Below are 26,344 nucleotides of genomic sequence, written 5' to 3'. Positions count from 1 at the left end.
ACATAGATTGTGCAGAATTCCTCATTACCACATTCCACTTCAAACCTAAGGACAGCTTTGTATTGTTACAATTGTTATTGTTACAAGACAATTGTTACATTTAATCTTGTCCTTGAGGAAGGGCATAAGAGCTAAGGGAATACTACTGGATAAAATGAGGATCATGTTGATACCTGACCGTGCTATGATGTTCTCCTCTGTGTAGGTTGGAGACCAGATTATTGAGATCAACGGGGAAAGCACCAGGGACATGAGCCACGCCCGTGCCATTGAGCTGATCAAGGCCGGGGGGCGGCGCGTGCGTCTGCTATTGAAGAGGGGCACAGGCCAGGTGCCAGAGTATGGTGGGTGCCCAACTCCTCCCATATAACAGCAGGCTACACAAGTGCATCAGCCACGTGTTAACATTAAAACAGATAACATTGGTCGTAAATATGAATATACCAAGTGGGGAATTTCCCTGACAGATACAACAGCACCACAGTTGAATTCCAGGAAGCAATCTCACCATAGTGAATTCTGTTGTCGTGTGTTAGTATTATTGTAAATAATGTCTGTGGATAACCTGTCTCACTAATTCTCATGCCTTTCTTCAGAGTTGAATTTTCTCTGGTTCTATCAGCTGTCATCTGTAGGAAACACTCCTTCTCTGAACTAACTATGTAACCATCACTGCGTAATTATATGATGCTCCCTCTTTTGTAACTCTAATCATAGTCTAGGGTTTTACTCCCTCTCCCTGTAGGATTGGTACCTTCCAACCTCTCCATGTGCATGAAAAGTGAAACTCTAGGCTCTCCCTATTTCTTCATAATGGGACACTCAAAAGATACGGTTTGTGAAAACGCTGCATGATTTTCTGTTTCTTAACATTTCCCATCTAATTCCTCTTTCTCACACCTGTGCTAGACTGCACGTCATCACTGTGCTGTTTTTCAATGAGCATGATGAGGAGCGGTGATTAGAACTGATTACCATCCGGCCACTAACTAGCTACTTGTTTCCCCCCTCAGACGGTGCCGCCACCTGGGATGCTGTCCCTCCAGCCGTCCTTACCCTGCCGGAAGTAGCGCCACACCACACGCCCAGGACTCAGCCCTCATCTCATTCCAGCGCACGCCCCTGACCTCTCCTCTGCAAGCAATGACATTTTCGGTGTGTAAGTGTGACTGTGTCCATGTGTGCCTTTGAATGAGAGTGTGTGTGTGTGTGTGTGTGTGTGTGTGTGTGTGTGTATGTATATGTGTGTGTGTGTGTTCCTTTGTTAGTCACATATTGCCGAAAAGCGGAGGGGTTGCTCTACTCAGGGTGGCAGGCCCACCCGCGGGTCCCTGAGCTGCAGCGTGCGAGAGGGACGTGGCTCCCGGCCCCCCAGCTGCAGCCAGAGACAGCTTTGTGGAGTCCACGGGACAAGAGGAGAAAATGAGCTGAGCACTGTGTTTGGGGCCTTCAGTCCGCACACCTGCAGACTTGCTTCAGTGTGGATGTTATTCAGCGTGGAGTGGGCAGGTTCCTGGACCTCAGGCGCATGCCAACCACAGGGGTAAACAAACCTGAGATGAGGGCATGGCAACCCAGCGAGCGGGACAAACTCTTCTTGAGGTTATGGAGGACACAAAGAAATCCCTCGAAAGGGAGTTGATATGCAGTGTGGGAAGAAAACAAAAACAAACTAAGGCAAACTCCCAGTCTGACAGTACATGGGATTTTGCTTTCGGTGTCCCTTTTGTGCAACCTAGAGGAGGAAATCCTTCATTTCCACCTCTCTCTTCATGTTTCTGTTATGGATTGCTTTCTATACTAGATGTTCACTCTAGCCATTTCAAAAAAAGACTGTATTCTCTCCAGAAAGGAGACAATACATGCAGTGTAGCATGAAAGGCCAGTTAAGAATCCCAGTGGACAAAATGCAAATGATGTAATGAGTGTAAAGATATTTGTGTGTAAGGTCATTGTTGCAGTCCTACAATATGGAGAGCAGAGTAGCGTGCTAGCAGAGAATGAATGTTGAATTGTGTTACAAATCCATTTTGAGATATATCAACAGCTCTGCCTTAAAAGGAACTCCTCGAGTTGACTCAAGTGTTAGTACCGTGTATATCGGATATTCATAGAGTTGCTGTGAATTCTTTTTTTTTTTTATCATTTCTGTGTGAAAAGGCAAACATACAAAACTGGAAGAAAAAAAAAACCATGCCACACAGACTTTTGACTTCTTAGGTTGTAAATTATTACATATAAATCAATTGTTAAAGCATATAGAGACTCATCTTTGATTACATATCAAAAGTCCTTGGATTAATTCAAGACTAAACTGCAAATGGGCTCTCCTGTGCTCACTTTTTGAGTGTGAGAAGGAATTGTGGAGTTCTTTCTCAATTGTGCTCTATGTACCAAGCCACTCTGAGGGCCAAAGCCACTGTTCTGAATACTCTGAGATGGCCCAATCTTACAAATCTCCTTAATTTGTTGACCCACCTAATGGTATTGTGTCGTGTTGTTAAGAAGAGATGGCTCCATGGAGCCACATGCAGGTGCTGAGTTACTCCATTCTCCTTTACGTTTTACTTGTGTGTCACTTCTGAGCTGTAAATTGTGGTTGCTCTGCAGTAGTGAACCTAAATGTGTTCTTTGTTGTTTTTTCTTCTCATCGTTCCCAAAGACCAAACAAAGAGATGAGAAAACATAAAGAATGGAAGCAGGCTAGGAGTTGTTATTTTGGTGCATACTTGTGTTGAGCTCAGAGAAGCACTTGACAGAGCCGAGTGCCTTAGGAGCCAGATCTAGAGCAGACAGGAGTGTTGAGAAGCCACTACAGAGGGTGGCCACGAGCAGACTGAACACAAGGTCACATTAAAGCAACAGGACCACATTCACTCACATTCAGGACCGTGTTCACTCAGCTTACCTGTACTCTCTTTTGACTGAACAGAAATTCACTTCATAACACTGCATGTGTGTGTCATGACTCCTGAGATGAGCCACATTGGACTTCACTGATTGAACTTTCCCTACCATATAAAATAGATTCCCTTGTCTGACTTTGTTGATCGTATTGTTACAACATTATCCCTCTACTCCCCAGCCTAATATATTTTAAGGTTAGGCTGTGTTAATGCCTAAAGCCACATCACCCAGCAACACTGTTCTACCTGTTCGAACAGAGGCCAGTGAAGCTGCTGCTTGCGCTGAACTTAGGCTGATAATGGTGCCTTTGGCCCTAGGGCCCCAGTGGGTACTGTACTGACCGACACTGCTGAAGACTTTGTCAGATAGGGTTGTGGGAGGAGCACTGTAACAGTGTGGGTGGCAAACAGGTCAAACATACAGCGTACCAATTACACTGTGCCCGACATATGCCCCATCAGTGTTCCTAAACATATGTATTGAATTGGATTTTGATGGATGCTGTTAACAACACGTACACATATTATTTGTATTGCATTAGTTCAGTGATGGGGAAAGGTTTTGTTTAGTGTTGCCATTTTTAGCATGACTCTAAAGGAAATCGTTGCTGCTTTTCCAAGTCCGTATTGAAAGATTCGGGATGCTAATTCTTGCTGAACCCTGAATTCTGTTCATCACAAAAAAGAAACAACTGCTGCTCCCCAGCAACCATTGTTCATAATCAAGGTGCCAATTATTCTGTCATTGTAGTATATACAGAATTTACAGGTAGTGCAAGCTGAGAAATATATATGTATTATCATATTTTGGTAACTGACAGAGTTGACATCAGTTTTAAATAAGTTGTATTAGAGTGCCAAGGATGCAGAAAATAACAAACATCCATGACAGTATTTACACAGAATACTTGAAAGCTATATTTTCCCTGTCAATAAATTCCTGTTGATCCCCCAGCACAAAGACATCCAGTATACTCCAGTCATAGGTACTAGATTCAGTGCAATGTGGTAGACATATGCTCATTATCGCTGTTTACAAGGGACAGAGAAAAGCATATATTGCACAGCTCATAGCTTTTACTGTTGAAGCTGTTTCCTGCCTGCTGTGAAAAGTTTTTTTATTCTCAGAAAATATTGAATCTGTGAAAGATGGCACGCTACCGAGGCCCACTCAGATCGATATTACTGTGTAGTGTTAGATGTGTATTTAACTTGTACAGCTGTATTCCTATACATATGATTTAATGTATTACTGATAGTTTCAAACACTAAGTGAGCAAATATTTTTATGAAATGGTACAGTGTGGATATACATTTTTGCTAAGATCTTGTTTACTGTATGATATTCTGAAATACTGTCAAATAAACTCTTGACCTGGTGTAAAGTATTCATTTTATATTCTCCACCATACTTATGTGTCCAGTTGTCCGACGTGTGAGAAAACAGGTAAGATGTTGATGGAGGAATTTATTGAGTTAGAATATGTCATTGTTACACAATGAAATTCTTAAGGGAAACGCTAGACATCTATGTTTTCAGCTGCTCATCAATTTCATTGAATTCTGAAACCATCTTGTGGTTATTTTTGTAATGAACTTCAATAAAGGTCACTTACTGTGCTTTAAAAAATGATGAGTGTGTTTTATATATCCTTTAACATGTTTTTTTCATTTCAATTAGAAGTGACATTGCATGTTGATTGGCTCAGTCTGATGTTTCTTTCCCATGGAATGTGTAACTTTTGTTTGTTTTGAGTGCATCACACGGAATGGACAGCTACAACTGAATTCTAAAATTGAACAAACAGCTGAATTTGACCAAAGAAATTGTGGAACCGAGGTTATAGTTAGTCATACTTTCTCTTTCAGTAGAGTTTTCTCAACGTTAATCAATGGGACCCACAGTGCCTCATTGGCGATGGCGGACAAGCGTTGCCATATGAGAGTTGCCACCACAGTGCATGCAGGTTTGCGAGCACAAGCCGACACCACAGCACAAGCAGGGCACTGATGAGTGTTGGGTCAATGAAAAGTGGTAGCTCACCTACACGGGAGGGACGCAGGCATGAAGTCGAAGCTTAAGCAAATCAGTTCAATAGAGACACCTTTTCAGGCTGCCCAAGAGGCAGCTATACGCTCCGTGTGGAGTGGCCCAGCAAGCGTTCAGGGGGAAGTATACCGTAGGCTTCACACGCTAGAGTGATGGCCTCCCAACCAGTTGGAGATCCTCTACTTTGATAGCACGCAGCCTACCTTCTAAGCCCTATAACAAATGAACAGCTGTTCGGTCTTGCTTAGGGCGTGTGTTCAGTCAGTGTAAGCACGCAGTGCTCACACCGGGCAGAGTTTGTGTAACATATCTCCTCCTGCTGGATGTCAGGGCGAAAGGTGGGCAGCTCAAGACTCTCCTATGAGCTGAGATCAACACCTCTGGTTGGTAAAAAGGGATCGGATGTAAGATGACCTTCGAATCACCTTCAGCAAACTGCATACAGGCTTTAGTGATAGGGCCGTCAGGAACACTGACACTGTCAACGGTGGTCTTTTAGGAGTGTCACACCAGACCAACCTGAGAGTCAGGCAGAGATGATCACCAGGTGCACTTTGAGGGTGGAGGTAGTGTTACTGCTCATGCAGATGCTGTAAGAACATGAGCACTGATTGGATGGGACAAGATAATGGGTCTCACTTGTTGTCGGTACACCAGTCGGCAAACACCTGTCATTTTAAACAGTAAAGAGACAGTGTAGAAGGCACTCTTGCAAATAGTCATAGTCTCGCCCTGTTCAGGAACAAAGCTGTTTGACACCAGCTCTCGGCCGGCGGGTCTCATATCGAGCCCTGTGCTTGTGAGCTGAGAACCACAGCTCACACTGGGCGGTCTTTTTTGATGCAAATAGGTTGACCTGCTGTGCTGCACTGAAGCGCCACCATACCTCCGCCACTACCTGTGCATTCAAATGGAACTCTAACTGGAGTGGGCAGCCTCTGGACCAGGGGTCTCAAACTCCCGGCCCGCGTCCGGCTCAATTCTGGCCCGCGACGTATGTCAAAATAATAATGCAATCCGACCCTTGAGGGTATTTTGCGACAAACAACGATACTGATTAAAATAGACGATAGAAGATCCAAGTACGGTGACAAATCTCATTTGTAGGCTACTCTCCTCCACTATTTGCTAGACATGCAGAGCTTGATTCAAACCCAAAATTGCTGCAGAAGGAGAAGGAGTCGAAGGATGCAGTGGTAATCGTGATGATAGTGTCCGTAATGGATGTGGTACAGACAGCAGGGCTAGTAGAAATAGGGCTCTGAAGAACTACAAAGTCACCCTTCATGTACCCTCTTCATAAACTTTTGTTTATACTCAAAGATTTTTACATTTACAGTAGGACTTTATCTCTGACCACTTTCAAGCCATGGCCTTTTGAAATTTTTATATAAAAATCCAATGGTGTTGCTTTCTTAACCCTGACGCCTATTACCAGGTTTAAAAAAGTTATGAGAGGAAAATATTTTTATTTGGTGTGAAACACACACATAGGCCTACCTGTTTTTATGCTTTTTTGTTTGTTTTTATCATTTGTATTAATATTTATTTTATCATTATTTTATTTATAAGCTACAATGTTGCTAGCACAGGTGTCTAAAAATAGATAAAATACTTGCACTTTCTGTTTGTAGTTTTGTGTTTGAAAATACAGTATTTGAAAAAAGCATTACATTTTAGGAAATAGCCGTTCTTTTTTGTATTGTTCTTTAACACTGATGTGGCCCTCCAATCAGATGACACTGGCGGAAGTGGCCCCCAGCTCATTTGAGTTTGAGACCCCTGCTCTTGACAATAAGTCTGCATCCATTTTTTTTTTATTAATTAATCATGATAAAAAGTAAATAAATAAATAAAAAGTCCAGGTGATTATGTTTAACCAGCACAAAACCAGATGCACTCTACAACAGTTTGAGACATATTTTGAAACTGACTAAATTAGGCTAAAGCAAGTCATCATTGGGTACGTAAGTACTCAGAAAATGGAAAATTTCAAAGTTTCGGAGCTCCGCCTTATCAATCTTTGTTTCACTTGTAGGCCTAGATATTATTTATTTTTGACAGTATTCATTTCCACACTTTGACCAGTAGGGGGAGGCGAACAGCCCCAAACAACAGGGAAGTGAAGTTTGTTTGAAACCAAAGTTAAACCAAACCTGCTGAGGTAGCCTCATGTAGAAGTTGAATAGGTTAAACCAACCCAGGCAAGTGGACCAGTCAAGCCAGACATTACCTCTGTTCAAATCGACTGTAGCGCTAACTGTTAGATTTAAGTTATCATAAAACTAAAGAAGCGAAATTTCGCAACTGGGCCTCTGCCTAATCATTCTACGGCGCTAGCAAGTAGAACGATTCTGTAGGCTCTGTTAACGCCAAACTGCTCGAGTCGCTGGGAGTTGTAGGCGAATAGCTTATTATGTGCAACAACAGGATGTAGATGTAGCCTACTCGACATTACAGATTTAATATTCTACTATAATGTTAACGTTATATTTTTAAAAACCCAAACCCACACGATTCAGTTTGGGGCAGCAACGACTTTTCGGCATGATTCGAATATCACCTCTTTTAAAAAATGCCATGGCTCATACAGACACAATCGCGAATTGTGCTGAGTTAGGCCTCTTCATTTTTAATTGATACTAGCTCAGATGTCATACATATTGTTAATGTGGTCAGGCTTGCAGTTATACATGGGCGCCGTTTGCACGCCACATTGCTATTTTCCGGGTGCATCACTCGATTTACTGCGGTGTCGCGAGCGCGGGGTCGAGCCGCATAGGGTACGCGCGCAAGTTGACAGTCGCCATTTTATTTTGAAAATCAAACTGCATCAGGGAGAAAGCGACCTTTTAATTGTGAATATTGTGTGGTGAAAAGAAAGAAAATGGTCATCAGCACATAATTCCTGTAAGCGAGGTAAAGACCTGACAAATCGTGACTGCCTTGTGTTAAGACTGTTTTAATTCCAAATAATGCATTATGATATTCAATGCCATTGCTGACTGGTCGTTACGCTAGCTAGCTGTCTACTGTGAGAGCTAAGTAGGTGGCTAGCGATAGCAATAGCTAGCTATAGCGATAGCTAGCGCTAACTATCGTGGAAACGCAGACATTTAGCTAACGTGTACATCTAAACGTTGACGAGCGGAAAGTATGTCCGGTGTACTTTAAGGTTATTTCATTCAAATGTAATTGTGGCCAAATCAGAATTCGGATTTTAATGGAGTGTTCGTGACTGGATAACGTTTGTATTCATAGATGTCTAGTTAATTGTTGAAGTTAGCATGTTTAATTATCTGCTAGTTACCATCGGTTAATGGAGTAGCTAAATCACCAAGCCTTAGCCATGACCTAGCCAGCTAAATCACTGTTAGGTTACGTTACATTGGCAATCAAATTGGTAAATTATCATAGTCGTAATTTATCTATGTTTTTGTAATCAAAGTAGCGCTAAGGGAGATCGCTGACTAGGTGAGCTAACGCACATTGGTCTTGATTTGTTCTACCTAGTTCTTACCTAGCTAGCGTGACAACTGCCATGCCGTTACATGTTGTATGTAACGTTAGCCAGCACAGATAACATTAACGTTAGCCCTTGCTTACCCTGCTACTGACACATTAACGTTAGCGTTATCGACAGTGCATCAGCTGCAGTGTTCACGTTAAGGCCTACGATGAGTTGAAATGGGTTCTTAAACAGTAACGTTAATGTTATTTGAATGAATGTAAAACCAGGGCTGTTCAATTGAGACGGATTATTAATGCCAATGTTCCCTGTTAGTTAGTAAGGCTATATTTACTTCTTAACGTTAGGCAGCTAACGTTGACGTAACGTTAGCCATAACTTGGATAGCTAACTGTGTTAGTTAGCTGTCGCTAACTACGATAACGTCGGATGTAACCATGTCGCTTAACTGTGTCCCAAGTTTCCTTGTGTAATGTGGTCGCTGGCAGGGCCCATGTTGTCAGTTGCTATTTAACATTACATGTCCTGCCTGGTTTCTGTTTTCTAAGAGACCCATTCTGTTCGTTATATCCAACTGCTTATTGCTAGCTTGAGCTGCATAGGTTCATATCCTGTGCCATGATGTAGCTATGTAACCGAACCTAGCTAACGTAAGCTGCAGATGGACAAAGGAGAGACCGTCTAACGTTAGCAGCGAGCCAGGAACACGGTTAGCTTCAACGGCTATATGGATTTTCAGTTGAATTGTTGTTGGGGTTGTACACAGCCACCTTAAGGTGGAGAGCCTTATCGTTTGGTGAGAGAGGTCAGAATAAACATTTTGGTCGGTGTAAAATTACTCAGTAACATTAGCAACGTATTGGCTCACATTTTAAATATTGTTTGACTTTTGGCTTGACGTTGGATAACGTTAACGTCATCTAAAGAAACGCTTAAAATAGTCGTCAGTTGGATACTAGAACTGATATAGGTGCTATGCGTGTACCATCACTTCCAGTTTCAATGAATGACTTGGCTGCTGAACACCTAATAGCTAAATTAGCTAAATTCCCTAGCTGTTACGGTTTTCGTCAGGAAACGCCAGAATGATGTGCATTATTTACCCTACGTAGCTAGCATTCCTAGCCATGGAGCGGGCTAACTTGGTTGTAGTTAATCATATTTTAGTTAGCTAACTTTGTAACTAACTTGCAAGTCCTCATTCGGAAATCGACCTATCGAAGGCGCTCATGTTTGTTAAAGTAACAATATATAATTATTGGATCAAATATTAAATCATGTGAATCCTTATAAACAACGTGAATTGTGTAACGTCTTGTTCAAACACACTAACATTAGCTAGGTCCTTGATTTGACTGTAGATGCATCAGCTAGCTTTAGCTATGTTGCTGGAACCATTAGTTGTAAGGTCAGTTTACAAACTTCGCCGATAACGGTTGCATATTTACTAGAACAATTAGTGTGAAATGAGCCTTATTTGATTCTTAAGTGCAACGGAAAGTGTTGGAGTAACTATGCCAGCGTTACCTACTTACCTACCTAAATGAGCAGTGTTGCAGCAACCGTGTTTTTTAGTTTTGCTGACCAGATTGTGGGCATATATTCAATCGAATTTTTGACGCAACGTTAATTTAAGTACTTTTAAGTGATCCATCCTTTCATTTCTTTTTGTTTTTGTTGGTTTGTTAGTGGATATGTACTTTCCGGTAAAGCTACCTTGAAAAGGGCGCTGGGCCTAGTAAACATGGCCACCCCTCTAGTAGTCGTCAATAATAAAACCTTAACAGGTTTTGTTGCATTTTCTCACGTTCAAAGAAATTACTACGAACTGACTGTGTTGAAAGTAGAAACAACTCTACGGTCTTATTTTTATTGGCTTGCGATTGTTAGAGGGTGTTCAATAGCCTTGTATCTGTTTGTATACACAAAAGAGCTGCATGCCTTATGTTGTCACCCTAGTTTGTTTTCTTGTACATAAATGAGATGATGACTTATTAGAAATTCAGTGTACTTTGACAAAACTGCATTCATATTGTGTATTTTTTTGTTTTGTCTTTAATACATTTGGATGATGTTGATGATAGTTATTGGTATGCATTAAAAACTGAATGGTTGTAATATCTGTCAGTAGACATGTGAATCTTCAATCTTGTTGTAATGTGTTCTTTTTTGTATCTCCTATTTTTTTCAGATGTCACATTTCCAGTTGCCCTGAGGGACACTGCCTTGCATCGATACACTTAGAAGATACGTTTATTTGGAAACAAAACATTTCTTCAGGGGGGGGGGAGCAAAAGTAACCTATCACTGCAGTGACTAAAGGGGAATAATGGTGATTTTGCGCCGGGCTCGGCCGCCTGCTTCCGCCCCAACCAGCAATGAATCTTGACTCGCTCTCGCTGGCTTTGTCTCAAATCAGCTACCTGGTGGACAATTTAACTAAGAAAAACTACAGAGCCAGCCAGCAGGAAATACAACATGTAAGTATTGTTGGCTTTTGATATGTGTACAACCCCCCCCCACCCCCAGGAAAGCAATGCCTTAAACAATGCAATTTGATCTGTAATTAGCCCTCCAAACATGGTCGTCAGGCTTGGCCTGTGAATGGAATCCCAGCATGACGTCCATCAAATTCTTTGATGGGCCAGTACTGTACACCATTATGCTCTACTACCCTCAGTTGCATGAGTTTTATGTTTGGGCATCCTGAAAGGAGAGAGTACATTTTCTTATTTGCTTGAACTGGGAGTTGGTGATATGCAAGCATATATTTTTGGATGAGCATATATAGCATATATTTTTGGATGAGATGCTTGTGAGATTAGGCTATTCCCCTTCAGCGTTGGATCCTTGAGGATGTATAGTCAGTACTGAGTTATGACTGGGTGTAAGTATTTATTCATATAGTGCATTTTTGATGCACAGAGAGCAACACAAAGCGCTCCACATACAAGACATTGACACACAAGACAAATGATGTCGGACGGAGTGGGGTAGTCGCCAGCATACCTGGGACACCAAGACATAAACAAACAAATTAGTGAGAAAAGAATAAAAGATTTATTAATAATAATGATACAATATCAAGACATAACGTTAAACAAACAAATAGGCTTAGCAACACATGGGTGTTGAGCAGTGATGACTCGTGTTCTGTGAAAAACACACAACATAAAATTGATGGTGCTCTTGAACAGTCAATAAAGCGCGGTGGAAGCCCAGGTCAGCTGTCCTCCTCAGTTTCTCCATGCAGATGCCGAAAAGTCAGGCCGCAGATCAGCAGCTCATGGATCTGACCTCCGTTAGCAACACAGTGCAACACAAGACACCGGTAGTTTTGCTGGCCGTCTGGATAGCTCTGGAAGGCAGTGCAGTCTTTAGCCACAAGCGATCTCTCAGTCAGACGAGCTTGTCTCAGTTCGCGTTTCAACGTAACGTTAGTTCAGAGTTCCCCACCAATCTCCCAGTCCAGGCACCGGGCAGCAAACAGTAACGTTAGCATGGCAGCTAAGCAGGAACTCGATGGACAGACCCATTGCAGCGCGGCACCAGTGCTAGGCCTAATGGATTGTGAAAAACGATTGTGGAAAACGATTATTTGATTATGCCAGAACTGGAATTGAGTCACCCAGATTAGATTACTTTTGTTGGTGTTGAACTACATATTTTTGTTTGTTGCTCATTTATTTAATTATTAATCTAAATGTATTTGTAAATATTACTACCCTTGACAGTCATATTTATAGTAAAGTCTAATAAGTAACCTAACAGGCTAAATCTGTACCACTGGTGTTGCATGAAGTTTATGTCCTTGTTGTTGGTTAGATGTGTGTAATTGTTTACCTTAAATCACTGATATCAATGTTTCAAAAGTGTATGCATCTATTACACCACACAGATTGTGAATCGTCACGGCCCTGAGGCAGACAGGCATCTACTACGCTGTCTCTTCTCGCATGTCGATTTCAGTGGCGATGGTAAAAGTAGTGGCAAAGACTTCCACCAGGTAACTTTGTACATCCAATACTCCTTTTAAGAAAAAAAAAAAATGTTTTTCTGTATCTCCACTATTGTCATTGATCATCAGTGTTGCCACTATCTGGTTATACTTACAACATATTAAGGTTTTGCACCTACGTCATAATGTCATGTGACCGTTTGTTTACAACTGGAGTGGTAGGCAAGCGTGGTAGGCAAGGCACTGCAGAGTGGTAGGCAAGCCTACAACAGTCGGGTTGCATAGGCTACACATAGTTACAAATAGCTTCAAAATTGAAATTTTGATTATCAAATGGGATGCCGACCACTTGTGTAGGCCCTAACAGTTGGTTTTACAATAAGAAGCAAAAAGGCGACGAACGACCGTTTAGCCTACCTATCCTCATGGTTGTGGAGGATGATCGTTAGCAGCTGTGAAGTCTTTTATTCTCAAGATGGCCTAATGGTGTAGCCTAGGCTACTCTCTACTAAGACGTAGGCTAAAATACAACTATCTACAGTCCTCCAAAAATGAATTGCCAGAGATAGGCTATGAAGGGAAAAAAGTGCAGCATTTTAAACATATGGCAAGAATATTTTTACCGGAACAGTTTGATCTAATTTGTCTCGTGAAATTCGTGCTTGTGGACATCATTCACCTTCTGTCCTTCTATTTCAAGTTGTCATGATTGTCATTTTATTATATAATCACAACAAATGCTAATAAATGAAAACAGAATAGGCTCATGTGCTATAGCCTACATGTCAGTTAGGCTAACTCCCGTATGTCAAAATAAACTGATTTGATCCTATGAATTGTTTAGCGATCACACACAACAACCTCAAACACCACTGCTGTTGAACCTAGTATAGGCTAGCTGCTACTGCTTCAGTCATGTAAGATAATATGAATTATCTTTACCCGTTTAATCAAGTCCACATTACCAAAATAACAGCATATTTAAAGGCTACGCTAGCATAACAGCCTAATATAGCCGATGCTGCAATGGATAACTAATAAAAAGTTTCATACAATTAATGAATTAATGAGTTTTTCTGGGTGGTTATATATCCATGCAGATCGTCTTCGAATAAGCCATCGCTGTTATATGTTAGAATATGTTACAGGATTCGTGACTTTAACGCCATTAATGTTAGGCCTACATGATGCTGACTGATGCTGGCTATAACTGTAGGCTACCGATTTAACGTAGCCTACCGTTTAGAGTCTACTGCCTACCAAAACCTGTCGCTGTTCAGTTGAAGTTAAATGATCAAATATTGTTTTATATATATATATATATATATATATATATATATATAAATATTGTCAACTTTCAGAGGGAAGACGTTCCTTTCTGGCCAAATTTCACAGCTTCTAAGAAAATCTGTCGTCTTCGTGTAAGCCGAGTTTTGAACAGAGAAAAGTTAGGCTAGATCTACCATTAGGCTACATGCAGGTTCTCCCATAACGTTATCGATACAGATCAATGCACCAAATCAGGGCGATTTTAGCGAAATAACGTTCCTGTGACAGGCTATCAAATATTGAACAATGGGATAACGTTTCATCATCATCTTTATTGATGCCTGAAATGTTGACATTGCTGAAATACAGAGATGTAGCCTACTGAGAGGCAGCTGCAGACAACTATGTTCAATGGGTTCAACTTGTCCCTTGCCTACCAGGTGGATGTAAACAAAGCTATAGAACCTAAAATACGTCACATGAAAAACGTTAATTGGATAAAAATGTGATTATATACACTTGCACACTAATGGCATTTTAAACCGGATTTTAAAAACAAAATGTGATCCCTTTGTTTTGTGATCTTGTGTTTTATTTTGAAAGCAGATAACACTTCATATAGATATAAACATTTTGCACTTCAAACTCTACTTTTAAAAGTAGATTATTCCAAAACTAAAGTATAAGAATTAGGCTGTTAAAAGATTTTTTGACCGTAAAAATGTTTCCTTGTGAACTGTATTGCTTATCTTTTCTTACATTTTCTCTCCTTGTGTACCTGCATTTCTTGAAGACACAGTTTTTGATCCAGGAGTGTGTGTGTCTGATCACAAAGCCAAACTTTATTTCAACACTCTGTTACGCCATTGACAATCCCCTGCACTATCAGAAGGTAATTTCAATTGTGTTTATTGTGATTTGCTATCTGGTGAAGCCTTTGATTTTCTTGAAGAGCATGGCTTCAGTTGTTTAACCATTGAGCTGAATCTCAGAATGGTTCTGATTTCATTTTACAGAGCTTAAAACCATCACCCCATTTGTTTACTCAGTTGAGTAAAGTCCTCAAACTTACAAAGGTTCAGGAGGTAAGTGTGAGTTTAAGAAAGTCCACTACATATTGTTGCATACTTGGTGAAAAGGCCGAAAATGTGAGATGTGTTTTTTTAAAAAAATTTTAAATTTTTATTTTTTTTTATTACAGGTTATATTTGGCCTCGCTCTCCTTAACTCCAGCAGCTCAGACCTCCGAGGCTTTGGTAAGTGTATCATGGAGTGAGTCAGTGTTGAAATGTCTACTATAGGCCACTGGCACAGGATAAAAAGCCTTTTGCAATATGCAATGGTACAATGCATTAAACGCACTGAATATACAAATATGCATTAGATGAAATGCATGAACAAAGCTGGGATTATACAATGTTGCAATGTTCTTTTTTTTTTTTTATTATACGCTCTTCAGTGCTGCAGAAAGTTCCATTCACATGAGTGGGCCTTCCTAATGTTCCGAGGTCTCTCAAATCCGTATAATGACTGCTGCAAAATATGTAATAGTCACTGTCGGGTTTTGTGCTTCTGATTTACATGTTTTATTGAGAAAACTCGCAGAATGATATGAAAGTCAGAAAGTAATACGTTGCCATGCAACATCTAAAACGTTCAAGTTCTATTTTGTGTGGCGAACTAGTTGCTTTCTCAGTGGAACCTACAAAACGGTAACAAAATAGTTTTAAAAGACCCATTGTGTGAAGTTTTGGCAAGTAGTGGGATAATGTATTGTCCGCCGGCCGGTCGTTATCTGACTAAGTAAGCTCCGATCCGGTTTAAGTCAGGGTGCTGTTCGCCCTGTCGGTACTTATTTTTCAATAATGAACGGCAGGAATACATTATCCCTTACTTGCTCCATAACCATTGTGGACTTCACTTTGGCTGCACGCCCAATAGTCAAGGGCATTATTGCTACCTAGGATTTGTCATAGCATTAACATACTATATAAACACCGTAATTTTGAATTGCAGTTGCATGACGATTGTTGCTTGTTGCTGTGTACAAAAATGGAAATAAACAGTTATTTTGCTTTTTAGCTGCCCAGTTTGTGAAGCAGAAGCTTCCAGACCTCCTTCGCTCATACGTAGACGCCGACCTTGGGGGCAACCAGGAAGGTGGCTTCCAGGACATAGCAATAGAGGTTCTGCACCTGCTTCTTTCCCATCTTCTGTTCGGGCAGAAGGGCTTTAGTGGGGTTGGACAAGAGCAAATCGACGTATTTCTCAAAACACTGTGCAGAGGTGAGGGGCTTAAGTCACTTTGTATTTTATCCTCAAAATAGAGGGGCCTCACTCAATGACTGGCTGATGCAGGCTTGGGGGACACTGTAGTAAACAAGTACATGTAATAAACGTTGTTCCAGCTTCTAAATACCATCCCGTAAATTCTATTATGTACCTGTCACTCTGTCATCCAAAATGGTGTTCAGAGGTGAGATAAAAAAGGTTTGAGAAGGTAATCTGGGAATGAAGATGATTGTTTTGCTTTGTTTTAATGAGCCTTTGGGCGTGTGTCTTAGATTTTCCGCAGGAGCGCTGTCCTGTGGTGCTCGCACCACTTCTGTACCCTGAGAAACGGGACATTCTCATGGATAGGATCTTGCCAGACTCTGGAGAGTTAACCAAGACCATGATGGAAAGTTCGCTTGCTGAGTTTATGCAGGAAGTTGGTTATGGCTTCTGTGCAAGGTAAGAAAGGAGTTTTTGAGGATCCTGTTGAATCTGTTTCTCTTTTTTTTTTTTTAAGCGAGTCCACATAGCTCCTTTAAAGATGACAGAATGGAAGCCCATTTTTACCCTGGCTTTGTTGAATCAGCATAAAAGCATAGTCAGACAATCAGCATAAAGCTCACAATGGCACAATGGCTCACATAAGCATGAGGCACTAGATATCTGCTAAATTGGCCATTTTATTCCCCAGCCTAATTTTAGGGTTGTAAATGGGCTTGTAAAATAGCATCTGAGCATGTTTTTGACTGACCAAAGTTGCATTTACGCTGTTCATCCATGTCATCTTTAATGTGTTGTAAATTAAAAATGTCAAAATTATAGCTTGTATCAGAAATGTTCTTTCCATATTTACATACCTGAAAGGTCACATTACCTTTTACCTACACTGGATATTTGTTTTCATCCAGACAAGGGTTACATCCTAGTAGCATGACTCATGAAAGCATGAAACTCTGGATTAGTACTGACACCAGGTGTAAACAGAGAGAAAATTAAGTGTTTAAAAAGGAAAACACAGTGGACACAGCCTTGGAGGCCTGTCAGGCCATTAAATAACATCACTGAAGCACCCTAATCCCTAAGGGGGTGGAGAAGTGTTCTTGATCATAGTTAGCAGTGATGATGTAGCTCTTTTTTCTGAACATCATAAATAACCTCTCGATAAGGTTGAGGACCTCACCAAACAATAAAAATACCAATGTTTTCAAAATATGGATCTATTTCTGAAGTAAATGCAGCATCCTGTTAAATCACTGACTCTTCTGTTTTTTACTCCCCGCAGTGTCGATGAATGCCGAAACATTATCCTGCAATATGGAGTGAGGGAGGTCACTGCAAGTCAGGTGGCCAGAGTGCTGGGCATGATGGCCCGCACACACTCTGGTCTATCTGATGGGATTCCTCTACAGGTTTACATGTCTCTTGTTTTCTATAAGCCTTCGTTTTTAGCGTTATGAAGAAAGCTTCATCTCGTCTGATTTCCTTTTTTCTAGCGAGTCCCACGATGAGTAATTTTGTCCCATTTTGAACGGTGTTTGTTTTCTTGTTTGCTACTCAGTCCATTTCCACACCTGGTAGTGGCATATGGAGCGATGGGAAGGACAAGAGCGACGGCTCTCAGGCTCACACTTGGAATGTTGAAGTTCTGATAGATGTTGTCAAGGAAGTTGTAAGTGAAACGTATTCCTTTTCTATAGATAGTATAATAGATGATTATTATTCTCCCATGTTGAATTAATTGATGTCATAGTTAAGCATGCTTATAATTAGTTCCTTATGCATTTGGAGTTGAATTGCATTTTTATAAATGCTGTATCTCTTCCCTTTTAGAATCCTAATTTGAACTTCAAAGAGGTGACGTATGAGCTGGACCACCCTGGGTTTATGATCCGGGACAGCAAGGGATTACAGATTGTGGTCTATGGGATTCAGAGGGGACTTGGCATGGAGGTCTTCCCTGTGGATCTCATTTATAGACCCTGGAAGCATGCAGAAGGGCAGGTATGTACTCAATACAGCCATCACATGATGACCTATTAGTTTGTTTTAATCCAATTGCATGAATTTGCCCAAGAGAATGTCTCCTACTTAATCAGAATTACCTCACTGCATCGTTCTTGTTTGGAGTACTTCAACTTTTTACATTCTCTTCACAGTTGTCATTCATCCAGCACTCCTTGATGAATCCTGATGTGTTCTGCTTTGCTGATTATCCCTGTCACACCGTCGCCATTGACATCTTGAAGGCTCCCCCTGAAGACGATAACCGGGAGATAGCTACCTGGTGATTATAAACCTCATCCCCGGGCTGTCATGACCTTATGCTCTCACTAAGCACAACATAAGGGCGCTTTTTCACTGCAGGAAGTCCCAGGGTATCGATGTGCGTGTTTCCACTGCTGAAACCGGCCCTTCATTTTGGGGCCTAAATAAATTATCAGCCCCAGAAGAGGTATTTCTGGGTGCCCCTGAAACTGCACTTGTGGTTTACGCTTATTAATGAGTGGAATACAGCAAAAATTAGCTTGCATAGTTTGCTTGTCAAGGTTAGTTGCTGAATGAAGAGTCTTTAGTCATAGTGGTGCTGGTATGTTTTTCAACAGCATTCTTAGGTTTAAGTTCTACATACTCTATCATCACTGTAGCATAGCACATTGAGAAAAGTTGGAATGTGGAATATTTAAAAGCCGGTCTCTCTTTTTAATTGTCTAGGAGCTTTTGTAATTCCTGATAGTTAAAAGAATCTCAGTAATGTAACAGCCATTAACCAATGTTATGTTGGCCCTTAGAATTTGAGGGAATTGGCCTTGAAAACTCCTTGAATTTGAAGTTGCAAGTCCTGCAGTCGAAAGGCACCTGTGCTTGCTGTGATTTAGTAGAACTCATGATGAATGTTCTCAATAGTGATAAAGGAACTGACATTGGAAACAGTTGAAGATGCATTCTGTGATTGACCTGAAGAGAGGTGTGACAGACATTGTGTGGTTTGCCCCTTTCTCCCCTCTACAGGAAAAGTCTGGACCTGGTGGAGAGTCTCCTGCGACTGTCTGAGGTGGGCCAGTATGACCAGGTGAAGCAGCTCTTCAGCTTTCCCATCAAGCACTGCCCAGACATGCTGGTGCTTGCCCTGCTGCAGATCAGCACGTCCTGGCACACGCTGCGGCATGAGCTCATCTCCACCCTCATGCCCATCTTCCTGGGAAACCATCCCAACTCTGCCATCATCCTGCACTATGCCTGGCATGGACAGGTAGGAAGGCAGACGCCGTGTTCTTGTTCAGCCCACTTCTTAAACCCTTTGATCACCCTTTAACAATCCAAAATGTGCTACTGTGTCCTCAGGGCCAGTCCCCTTCTATCCGCCAGCTCATCATGCACTCAATGGCAGAGTGGTACATGAGAGGGGAGCAGTATGACCAAGCCAAGCTTTCACGCATATTAGATGTGGCTCAGGACTTAAAGGTAGCCTGATCACCTGATCACCTTAAACAAACTCATGGAACCTGTGAGATTTGCCTGTTTCAACCCATTCTGTCTTTTTGTCCCTAGTCTCTCTCCATGCTGCTAAATGGTACTCCATTTGCCTTTGTAATTGACCTTGCTGCACTTGCCTCTCGCCGTGAATACCTCAAACTTGACAAATGGCTGACCGATAAAATCCGAGAGCACGGGGTAGGTTTGCAGATTGGTCAAGGGTTTAGCACAAAACCCGTTGCTGTGTTGAGTGAAGTGGGACTAGGGGTTGTTATGTTTTATATATGCTCTATGTTAATGTGTGTATACTTTTTTTGTTAAATAGGAGCCCTTCATCCAAGCCTGTGTGACATTTCTAAAGAGACGCTGCCCCTCCATCATGGGGGGTCTAGCACCTGACAAGGACCAGCCCAAAAGTGCTCAGCTTCCTCCTGAAACACTGGCTACCATGTTGGCGTGTCTGCAGTCTTGTGCTGGGTGAGGCTTCCTCTACTTTTGATTATTGACTGATGTTTTGTCACTATTGACCAGTTTTCATTGAGCAAAGGTGATCTCCACCTTTGCCGGCTTTACTCTATGTTTGGGGGGGGGGGGGGGGGGGGGGTCCGGTCCGTCCGTCCGTCCGTCCGTCATCACTATATTTTTTACGCAGTATAGATCTGTAGATGGGACTGTTTTCTGTATCTGGGATCTGTAGATGGGCAAGTTTTGTGTTCCAAAATGCAGATTTCTCTTAACAAGTCATGTGTTGCTGCTGAGCTTTATAGACCCCCATGTTCCTCCACCTTTATAAATGTCAATGTTGAATGTGCAAAGTGGAATATGATCTAATGCAGACATGGCATGTAAACTAAATCTTTTTGCCCTTCTTTGAATAGCAGTGTGTCCCAGGAGCTTTCTGAAACCATTCTGACCATGGTGGCTAACTGTAGTAATGTAATGAACAAAGCACGCCAGCCACCACCCGGAGTTATGCCAAAGGGCCGCGCTCCAAGCACCAGCAGTCTAGATGCCATCTCTCCAGTCCAGGTATGTGCATTCTCATTATGTGGTGTTATCCATTAAGAACCAGTTTACCTCAACATTTCTGACTTATAATGTCAGATGGAAGCCGTCTGTAGCAGTATGCAATCGTTATTATGGCTGATCACCATTTTTAATTAGGGTCTTTGAAAGTTCTTTTTGTATGTTGGGGTTGACTTAATTAGATAGCCAGCCGGTAACTAATAATCTTGCAGTGTTTATTTTAACCACATCAGCCTGTAGGGGATGCAGTTGCAATGACTGCCTGGCCTACATCAATCAATTTTTGAGTAATCTCAGCCTCTAGTACAGGCAGAAAAGATTGACTAATGGAATCTGTTATCTTGAGAGATACATACAGAATTGTTTGTACATTAATTGTACATTTAATTTGTCTGTGTGAGCCTGAGGTGTTGCATTGTTGAGTCCGACCCTTTCGTTGTTTCTGTAGAATATAGAAATTTCCATGACCGGCCTGAATCTGGGCCCATCAGCCACCTCCCACACCCCGAGCATGCCAGGCTTCCCCACCCCACTGGGGGGCTCTGCTTTCAGCAACCCCCAGTCTCCAGCCAAGGGCTTTCCTTCTCTCAACCCAAACCCCAGTGCCACTTTTGGAATAGGTGGTCTCTCCACACAACAACTTCCAGGTATGTCATCCAGCATCACCATTTCTGTGGCAGTGGTTGCACATGCACATTAGGAGAGTTGCACAGGACTAACACACAGCAAGAACTCATACCAAACAGCAAATAGTCAACAGAAATATAATAAAAATGAAACATTTCTATACTGTGCACAAGGGGAAAACTAGCCTTGCACATTTCTCTTGATGTGAGTGTTGGGGACACAACACAATAATGGGCCAATATCTAATGCAATATCCGGAAAGGAAATTAAATGATAACCATTTACTGAAATGCATTTTCTGTATAGAAAACCCTGATAAGTGTTTTCTCCATTGTCAGCAGATTTTTGGGGTAACATATGGCAGTGTTGTTGAGTGTGTCTTAGCATAAAAGTGTTGTAGATGTAGACAATGTAGACAAGCAGTGTCGTAATGATGTCATGCAAAAGAGTCGTATAGTAGGGATGCAGAGGTGGTATAATGATGAGGTAATGCAAAAGAGTTGTATAGTAGGTATGCAGAGGTACAGTGTGCCCAGAGTTCGGCCATAGTAATCCCTAATATATAGGTCGCACCACAGTATTAGATGCAAGGCTGCAGAGAGTTTACAAAATCAATGTATAAATGGCAATGAATAACTGGGAAAATACAGTGACCAAAAAAAGGTAAAACGACCTATTTTCGTAGCTTCCTTTTCAGTTGTGTTCTGCAACAGGAAAGTGCTATAGAGAAGATTTTAGGCTGTATTGATAATGTGTCCATGATGTTCCCTGTGCAGCTCCACTTGGTATTGGCTCTACACTTGGGATGCCAGCAGTCAACAGTGACCCATTTGGCACTAGGAAGAGCACCCCGGGTCTGAACCCACCCACCTTTCAACAGAGTAAGTGTGATTTGTGTGAACTGCATCTCTCTTGAACATGAACATATATGAAATTGTATCTTTAACAGATTATCAGTGCTTATACCACTGCTTGGTTGAATTTCATATTGTGATGCACTCTTTAGAACGTCAATTATTTTTCAGATATTTACACACCTACGAAGTAGTTCCAGTGTTTGGCAACATTACGCTTCTATAATAATTCGCCAAACTCGTTGTGAAATTTTAATGAACAGTCACATTGCATCAGAGCTATAAATTGGTGATCTGAAAAAAATTCAAAACGAGTACAAGTATTTACATTTGTCTACTTGTCGATAACGATGACAATATTGATAATTCTACCACAAAAATAACTATTAGACTAGCATAAAAATGCAATGATTGGAACACAGGTTTAATTTTCTCTGCTCTGGTTGTTACAATAAGCCTAAAAATAAATGTTAAGTATCAAATAAGATATTTAATAGTAGGCTATTTCAAAGCAAAAATAAAGAAGAAAATCTGTGTTAAACAAGCCTCCACACTGGCACTTTCTCCACATTTTAATTAAACAAATTCTCAACGAGATTATTTTGCACTATCTCTCAATAACATTTGATAGGGCAACAAAACAAGTCACCCTAGACTGTAGACCGTTGTAAATGTTGTGTGGCTCCTTTAAGAGCGTAGAGTGTGAGTCATAGAGCGAGTGAAAGAGAGAAGATTGGGACCTAAGCAGAGTCAGTGAAGGAGACTTGTGCATAGTTTAAACTATGGCCTGATGAAGGTCTGTGGAGATCGAAATATTGCTTTATTAGAGTAAATAAAGTATTGCTTGGAGCCCACATACAGCGTGCAGATCATCTCCTTTTCTCTCTAGTTCAAACTATTGACCATTAAATAAAGCGGCTATTTCTTGCGCTGAAGTTATGTCACATCTTGCTAACGAGCTACAGTTGAAGTGAATTGGACTCTGACTTCGGTCATGGAGCATTCTATAGTGATCCGACTATGGTCTGGAGCCGAAGCAGAGAAGCTTACATATTTCTCAGTAAAATGTACAAAATTTAAGCTAACAAAACGCTATATAAATTAGATTTATCTACCAAAAGGTCTCTCCACTGTATTTGTTTTCCCCAAACAGAGCTGCACCAGCCACGCACAACAACACTCAACAAAGTGTATGCCACTTGCATAGGTTAGGTGAGCTATAGTTTAAACGGAGAACCATTTGTGCAAGGGTTTCATAGATTAAAGGCAAATCCATGAATCTTACGTTTTACGTTTTTGATGTCAGCGGTGCAAGACTGAAATAAGCGCAGCGTGTAGGCTTCACGAAAGAATAGTGGCAGTTTCTTAAGGGCAGCGGCTAAGCTACTATGCTTTAGGGGAAGCAGTGTAATTAAATGGTATAGGTGCGTGGAATTTTTATGAGTATATGAGCACAGTATCAGCCTGATCCCCAATGCCGATATCGGTGCATGTAAGTCAAACAGTGATTTTACATAGTTAAAGGGATATTCAACCATTTGGGTAATTGTGCTAATTTTCCACCTCCCCTCGAGTTAAATAATTGATCTTTACGTTTTTCCAGTTCATCCAGCCGCTGTAAGTGTAATAATCTGCTGCTTCCAGCTCAAACTTGTTGCTGGAAGTTACAGCCTGCGGGGACTATTTTCAGGTGCTGTGTGATATTGTGCTGCTGCGTCCATTGTACGTTCACAACGTTCCTTGATTATTATACCGGAATGAGAGTATAGTTCCATGTCAAATCATCCTCGAAAATCGGCACGTTTAATTTTCCGTTAAGCGCTTTACATACTCCTGACCTGTAGCGCGACAATGTGACGTCACGGGTGCGCCGTAACCATTTATACTTTTCTAATATCCGAATGCTGTGTCGTCCATTATCCCTTACTAATATGGATTCTTGATTAATTCTATTGGGCAGGTGTATTAAAAAACATTCTGGGATGTTTGCATTAATGTTCATTTTATATGTTTACAGCTGACCTATCTCAGGTTTGGCCTGAGGCTAACCAGCACTTTAGTAAGGAAATTGATGATGAGGCCAACAGCTACTTCCAGCGCATCTATAACCATCCCCCACACCCCACCATGTCTGTTGATGAGGTGGGTTTTGCTTAATTTCCTTCTACAGAGGTTTTGGGAATCCATTATTTGGATGAGATAATGCTAGTGACTTAATTTTACATTAGGGTTCTGAAATTGCACTGAAATATGAGTTTGATATTGACACAACCTTGCAGACAGCACTCAGATACACATGAATGATTGAAGGCCGTTTTACCACCCTTTCTACTCTGATCCACTCACAGGTGTTGGAGATGCTGCAGAGGTTTAAGGACTCCAGTATCAAACGTGAGCGTGAAGTGTTCAACTGTATGCTGAGGAACCTGTTTGAGGAGTATCGCTTCTTCCCACAGTACCCAGACAAAGAGTTGCACATCACAGCTTGTCTGTTTGGGGGCATCATTGAGAAGGGCCTAGTCACATACATGGCTCTGGGGCTGGCACTGAGATATGTTCTTGAAGCCTTAAGAAAACCCTTTGGATCCAAAATGTATTACTTTGGGATTGCTGCACTAGATAGGTTTAAAAATAGGTAGGACTCCTAGACCTTCTTTGTATCCTGTACAAAAAGTTCTTTCCTTAACTGACCTAATCAGAAATACTTGAGTTTTAAGTAAATCCTTTTTCTTGCAGGCTAAAGGATTATCCACAGTATTGTCAGCACTTGGCATCCATAGCTCATTTTCTCCAATTCCCCCATCATTTACAAGAGGTAAACAGGTTTCTTGTATTTTGTTATTAAACATTTTATTATTGTGCAGCTCTCTGCACACTAAGATGAGTCCTCTGCTCCTGCTGTGAGAGGGTTGTGGATCCTACTTTCGAGATGAATAAGTCTGCCGTCATGTGTTTTCCATATCCGGTGTGTGCAGTATATCGAGTATGGACAGCAGTCACGGGACCCCCCTGTGAAGATGCAGGGCACCATCACCACACCAGGCAGTGTAGCGCTGGCTCAGGCCCAGTCCCAGGCCCCCAAAGCACCTCAGGCTGGGCAGGCCAGCACCCTTGTCACCACTGCTACCACCACCACCACCGCTGCCAAAACCACCACCATCACCAGGCCCACTGCTGTCAACTTTAAGAAAGATGTGCCAGTGAGTATGAGTGAGAAGGAGTTGAAATGCACAATCCCATGTTTATTTCTTTGACCTTCTTAAACTGATTTAAATTTATTTAGTAATATCCCCATATTGCATGTGTATGGGCAGCCTGCCCCACAGTAATGATATGTCCTCGTTTGACCGAAGTAAAGTACTGTCTAGCATAGCAGGCTAGATACACAAATGGGTTTTGAAATTAATAAAATGGGTGATGAACATACAATAACATCAAGACATTACAATGGTTGTGATCCAAGTAGTGTAGGAAGCAAGTGCGTGTGATTGCTAATGCTATTGAATTGACATAATTGCTGGAATTGATGCAGGAAAATTAGCATTGAACACATCATCAACCGTTGTTTATTCAGGGGAAATTGACTGAGCATTAAACTCTTTACATCAATGCCCTGAGTTTACAAACAAAGAATCAAACAAAAACCATTGCTGGACCGGTGCGGCGTGACTCGGCAGCGTACTCAAGCCTAGCACAGACAGACGAACAAACAAATTAAACGACAAACAAAAATAGGCCAAAAGGAGCGGCACATCTGGCCAGCGTCCCTGTTACTGTTGACACACAACAAAAGATGCCAGACGTAGCGGCCTAGTTGCCAGCGTATCTGTGACACCAAGACATGACTAATATATTTACAAAATAACAATGACAAACACAAGTCAAAAGATGCCGGACGGAGTGGCGTAGTCACCACCGTACCCATGACACCAAGACAGACAACAAACAAATCAACAAATAATAAAAAGTAAAAAAGAAAATTTTATGTTAAATTAGTCCAATTTCTAACCGGCTGAAAAAAGGGGCAATGATTGCTTGCGTGAAACTGCGCACAGCTGTAATGTGGTAACTGGTAACATGATGAATAGAAAGTCCAGTTGACGAGATGTAAAGTTGACCTGGAGAATGAAGGTCTTTTTCGAAAGAGACCTCACATTCATTACAGCAGCTTGGACTGCGGGAGAGCTGGATGTGCTGCAAAACTCCCTGGGATGGCGTACCAAACACCTGACGTTGTCTGAGATTAGCAGCATTAATTCCAGCGCCATTCAGTCCGGAGCGTAGGGAGTTGGTGTGTGATGAAGCAGGACACGCCAGGTGACACTATTTCTCTGCGGGAGTTGAGAGCGATGCTTGAGCAGACTGCTGGAAGGAGCTGTGCTGTGTAGAGGGCCATGGTAGGCAGCGAGCAGAGCCAGTGTCTGTAGCCCTCCGGGA

General features: G+C 41.6%; 2 protein-coding genes across 20 annotated transcripts in view; both read left to right on the top strand.

The window, feature by feature from the left end:
* magi2b (membrane associated guanylate kinase, WW and PDZ domain containing 2b) overlaps positions 1-4,285 on the top strand; it is a 61,510-nt gene extending 57,225 nt beyond the window's left edge. For 5 of the 6 annotated variants that reach the window (XM_042110537.1, XM_042110535.1, XM_042110536.1 and 2 more), the window contains 3 exons: positions 206-344; positions 746-834; positions 1,014-4,285. In XM_042110537.1, the coding sequence (XP_041966471.1) occupies positions 206-344; positions 746-834; positions 1,014-1,070 (285 nt within the window). In that variant the 3' untranslated portion in view covers positions 1,071-4,285. The remainder of the gene's footprint in view (positions 1-205; positions 345-745; positions 835-1,013) is intronic. The other variant, XM_042110538.1, reaches the window with a different exon arrangement.
* Positions 4,286-7,611: 3,326 nt separating this feature from the next.
* The window catches only part of cnot1 (CCR4-NOT transcription complex, subunit 1), a 33,448-nt gene continuing 14,715 nt past the window's right edge, over positions 7,612-26,344 (top strand). For 2 of the 14 annotated variants that reach the window (XM_042110528.1, XM_042110519.1), the window contains exons 1-23: positions 7,623-7,875; positions 10,617-10,905; positions 12,324-12,431; positions 14,446-14,544; positions 14,669-14,737; positions 14,854-14,908; positions 15,735-15,938; positions 16,217-16,385; positions 17,209-17,335; positions 17,485-17,595; positions 17,757-17,927; positions 18,083-18,210; positions 18,936-19,176; positions 19,269-19,388; positions 19,476-19,598; positions 19,726-19,877; positions 20,279-20,429; positions 20,875-21,073; positions 21,830-21,934; positions 23,925-24,049; positions 24,256-24,542; positions 24,644-24,722; positions 24,874-25,107. In XM_042110528.1, coding sequence (XP_041966462.1) covers positions 10,804-10,905; positions 12,324-12,431; positions 14,446-14,544; positions 14,669-14,737; positions 14,854-14,908; positions 15,735-15,938; positions 16,217-16,385; positions 17,209-17,335; positions 17,485-17,595; positions 17,757-17,927; positions 18,083-18,210; positions 18,936-19,176; positions 19,269-19,388; positions 19,476-19,598; positions 19,726-19,877; positions 20,279-20,429; positions 20,875-21,073; positions 21,830-21,934; positions 23,925-24,049; positions 24,256-24,542; positions 24,644-24,722; positions 24,874-25,107 — 3,159 coding nt within the window. In that variant the 5' untranslated portion in view covers positions 7,623-7,875; positions 10,617-10,803. Of the gene's footprint in view, positions 7,876-10,616; positions 10,906-12,323; positions 12,432-14,445; positions 14,545-14,668; positions 14,738-14,853; positions 14,909-15,734; positions 15,939-16,216; positions 16,386-17,208; positions 17,336-17,484; positions 17,596-17,756; positions 17,928-18,082; positions 18,211-18,935; positions 19,177-19,268; positions 19,389-19,475; positions 19,599-19,725; positions 19,878-20,278; positions 20,430-20,874; positions 21,074-21,829; positions 21,935-23,924; positions 24,050-24,255; positions 24,543-24,643; positions 24,723-24,873; positions 25,108-26,344 lie in introns of all 14 variants that reach the window. The other 12 variants (XM_042110530.1, XM_042110532.1, XM_042110527.1 and 9 more) reach the window with 12 other exon arrangements.

This window comes from Alosa sapidissima, chromosome 11 (assembly GCF_018492685.1).
Source record: "Alosa sapidissima isolate fAloSap1 chromosome 11, fAloSap1.pri, whole genome shotgun sequence".
In the NCBI taxonomy this organism is placed as follows: Eukaryota; Metazoa; Chordata; class Actinopteri; order Clupeiformes; family Clupeidae; genus Alosa; species Alosa sapidissima.
Note: the sequence above shows the minus strand (reverse complement) of the source record. Positions and strands in the feature narration are given on the sequence as shown.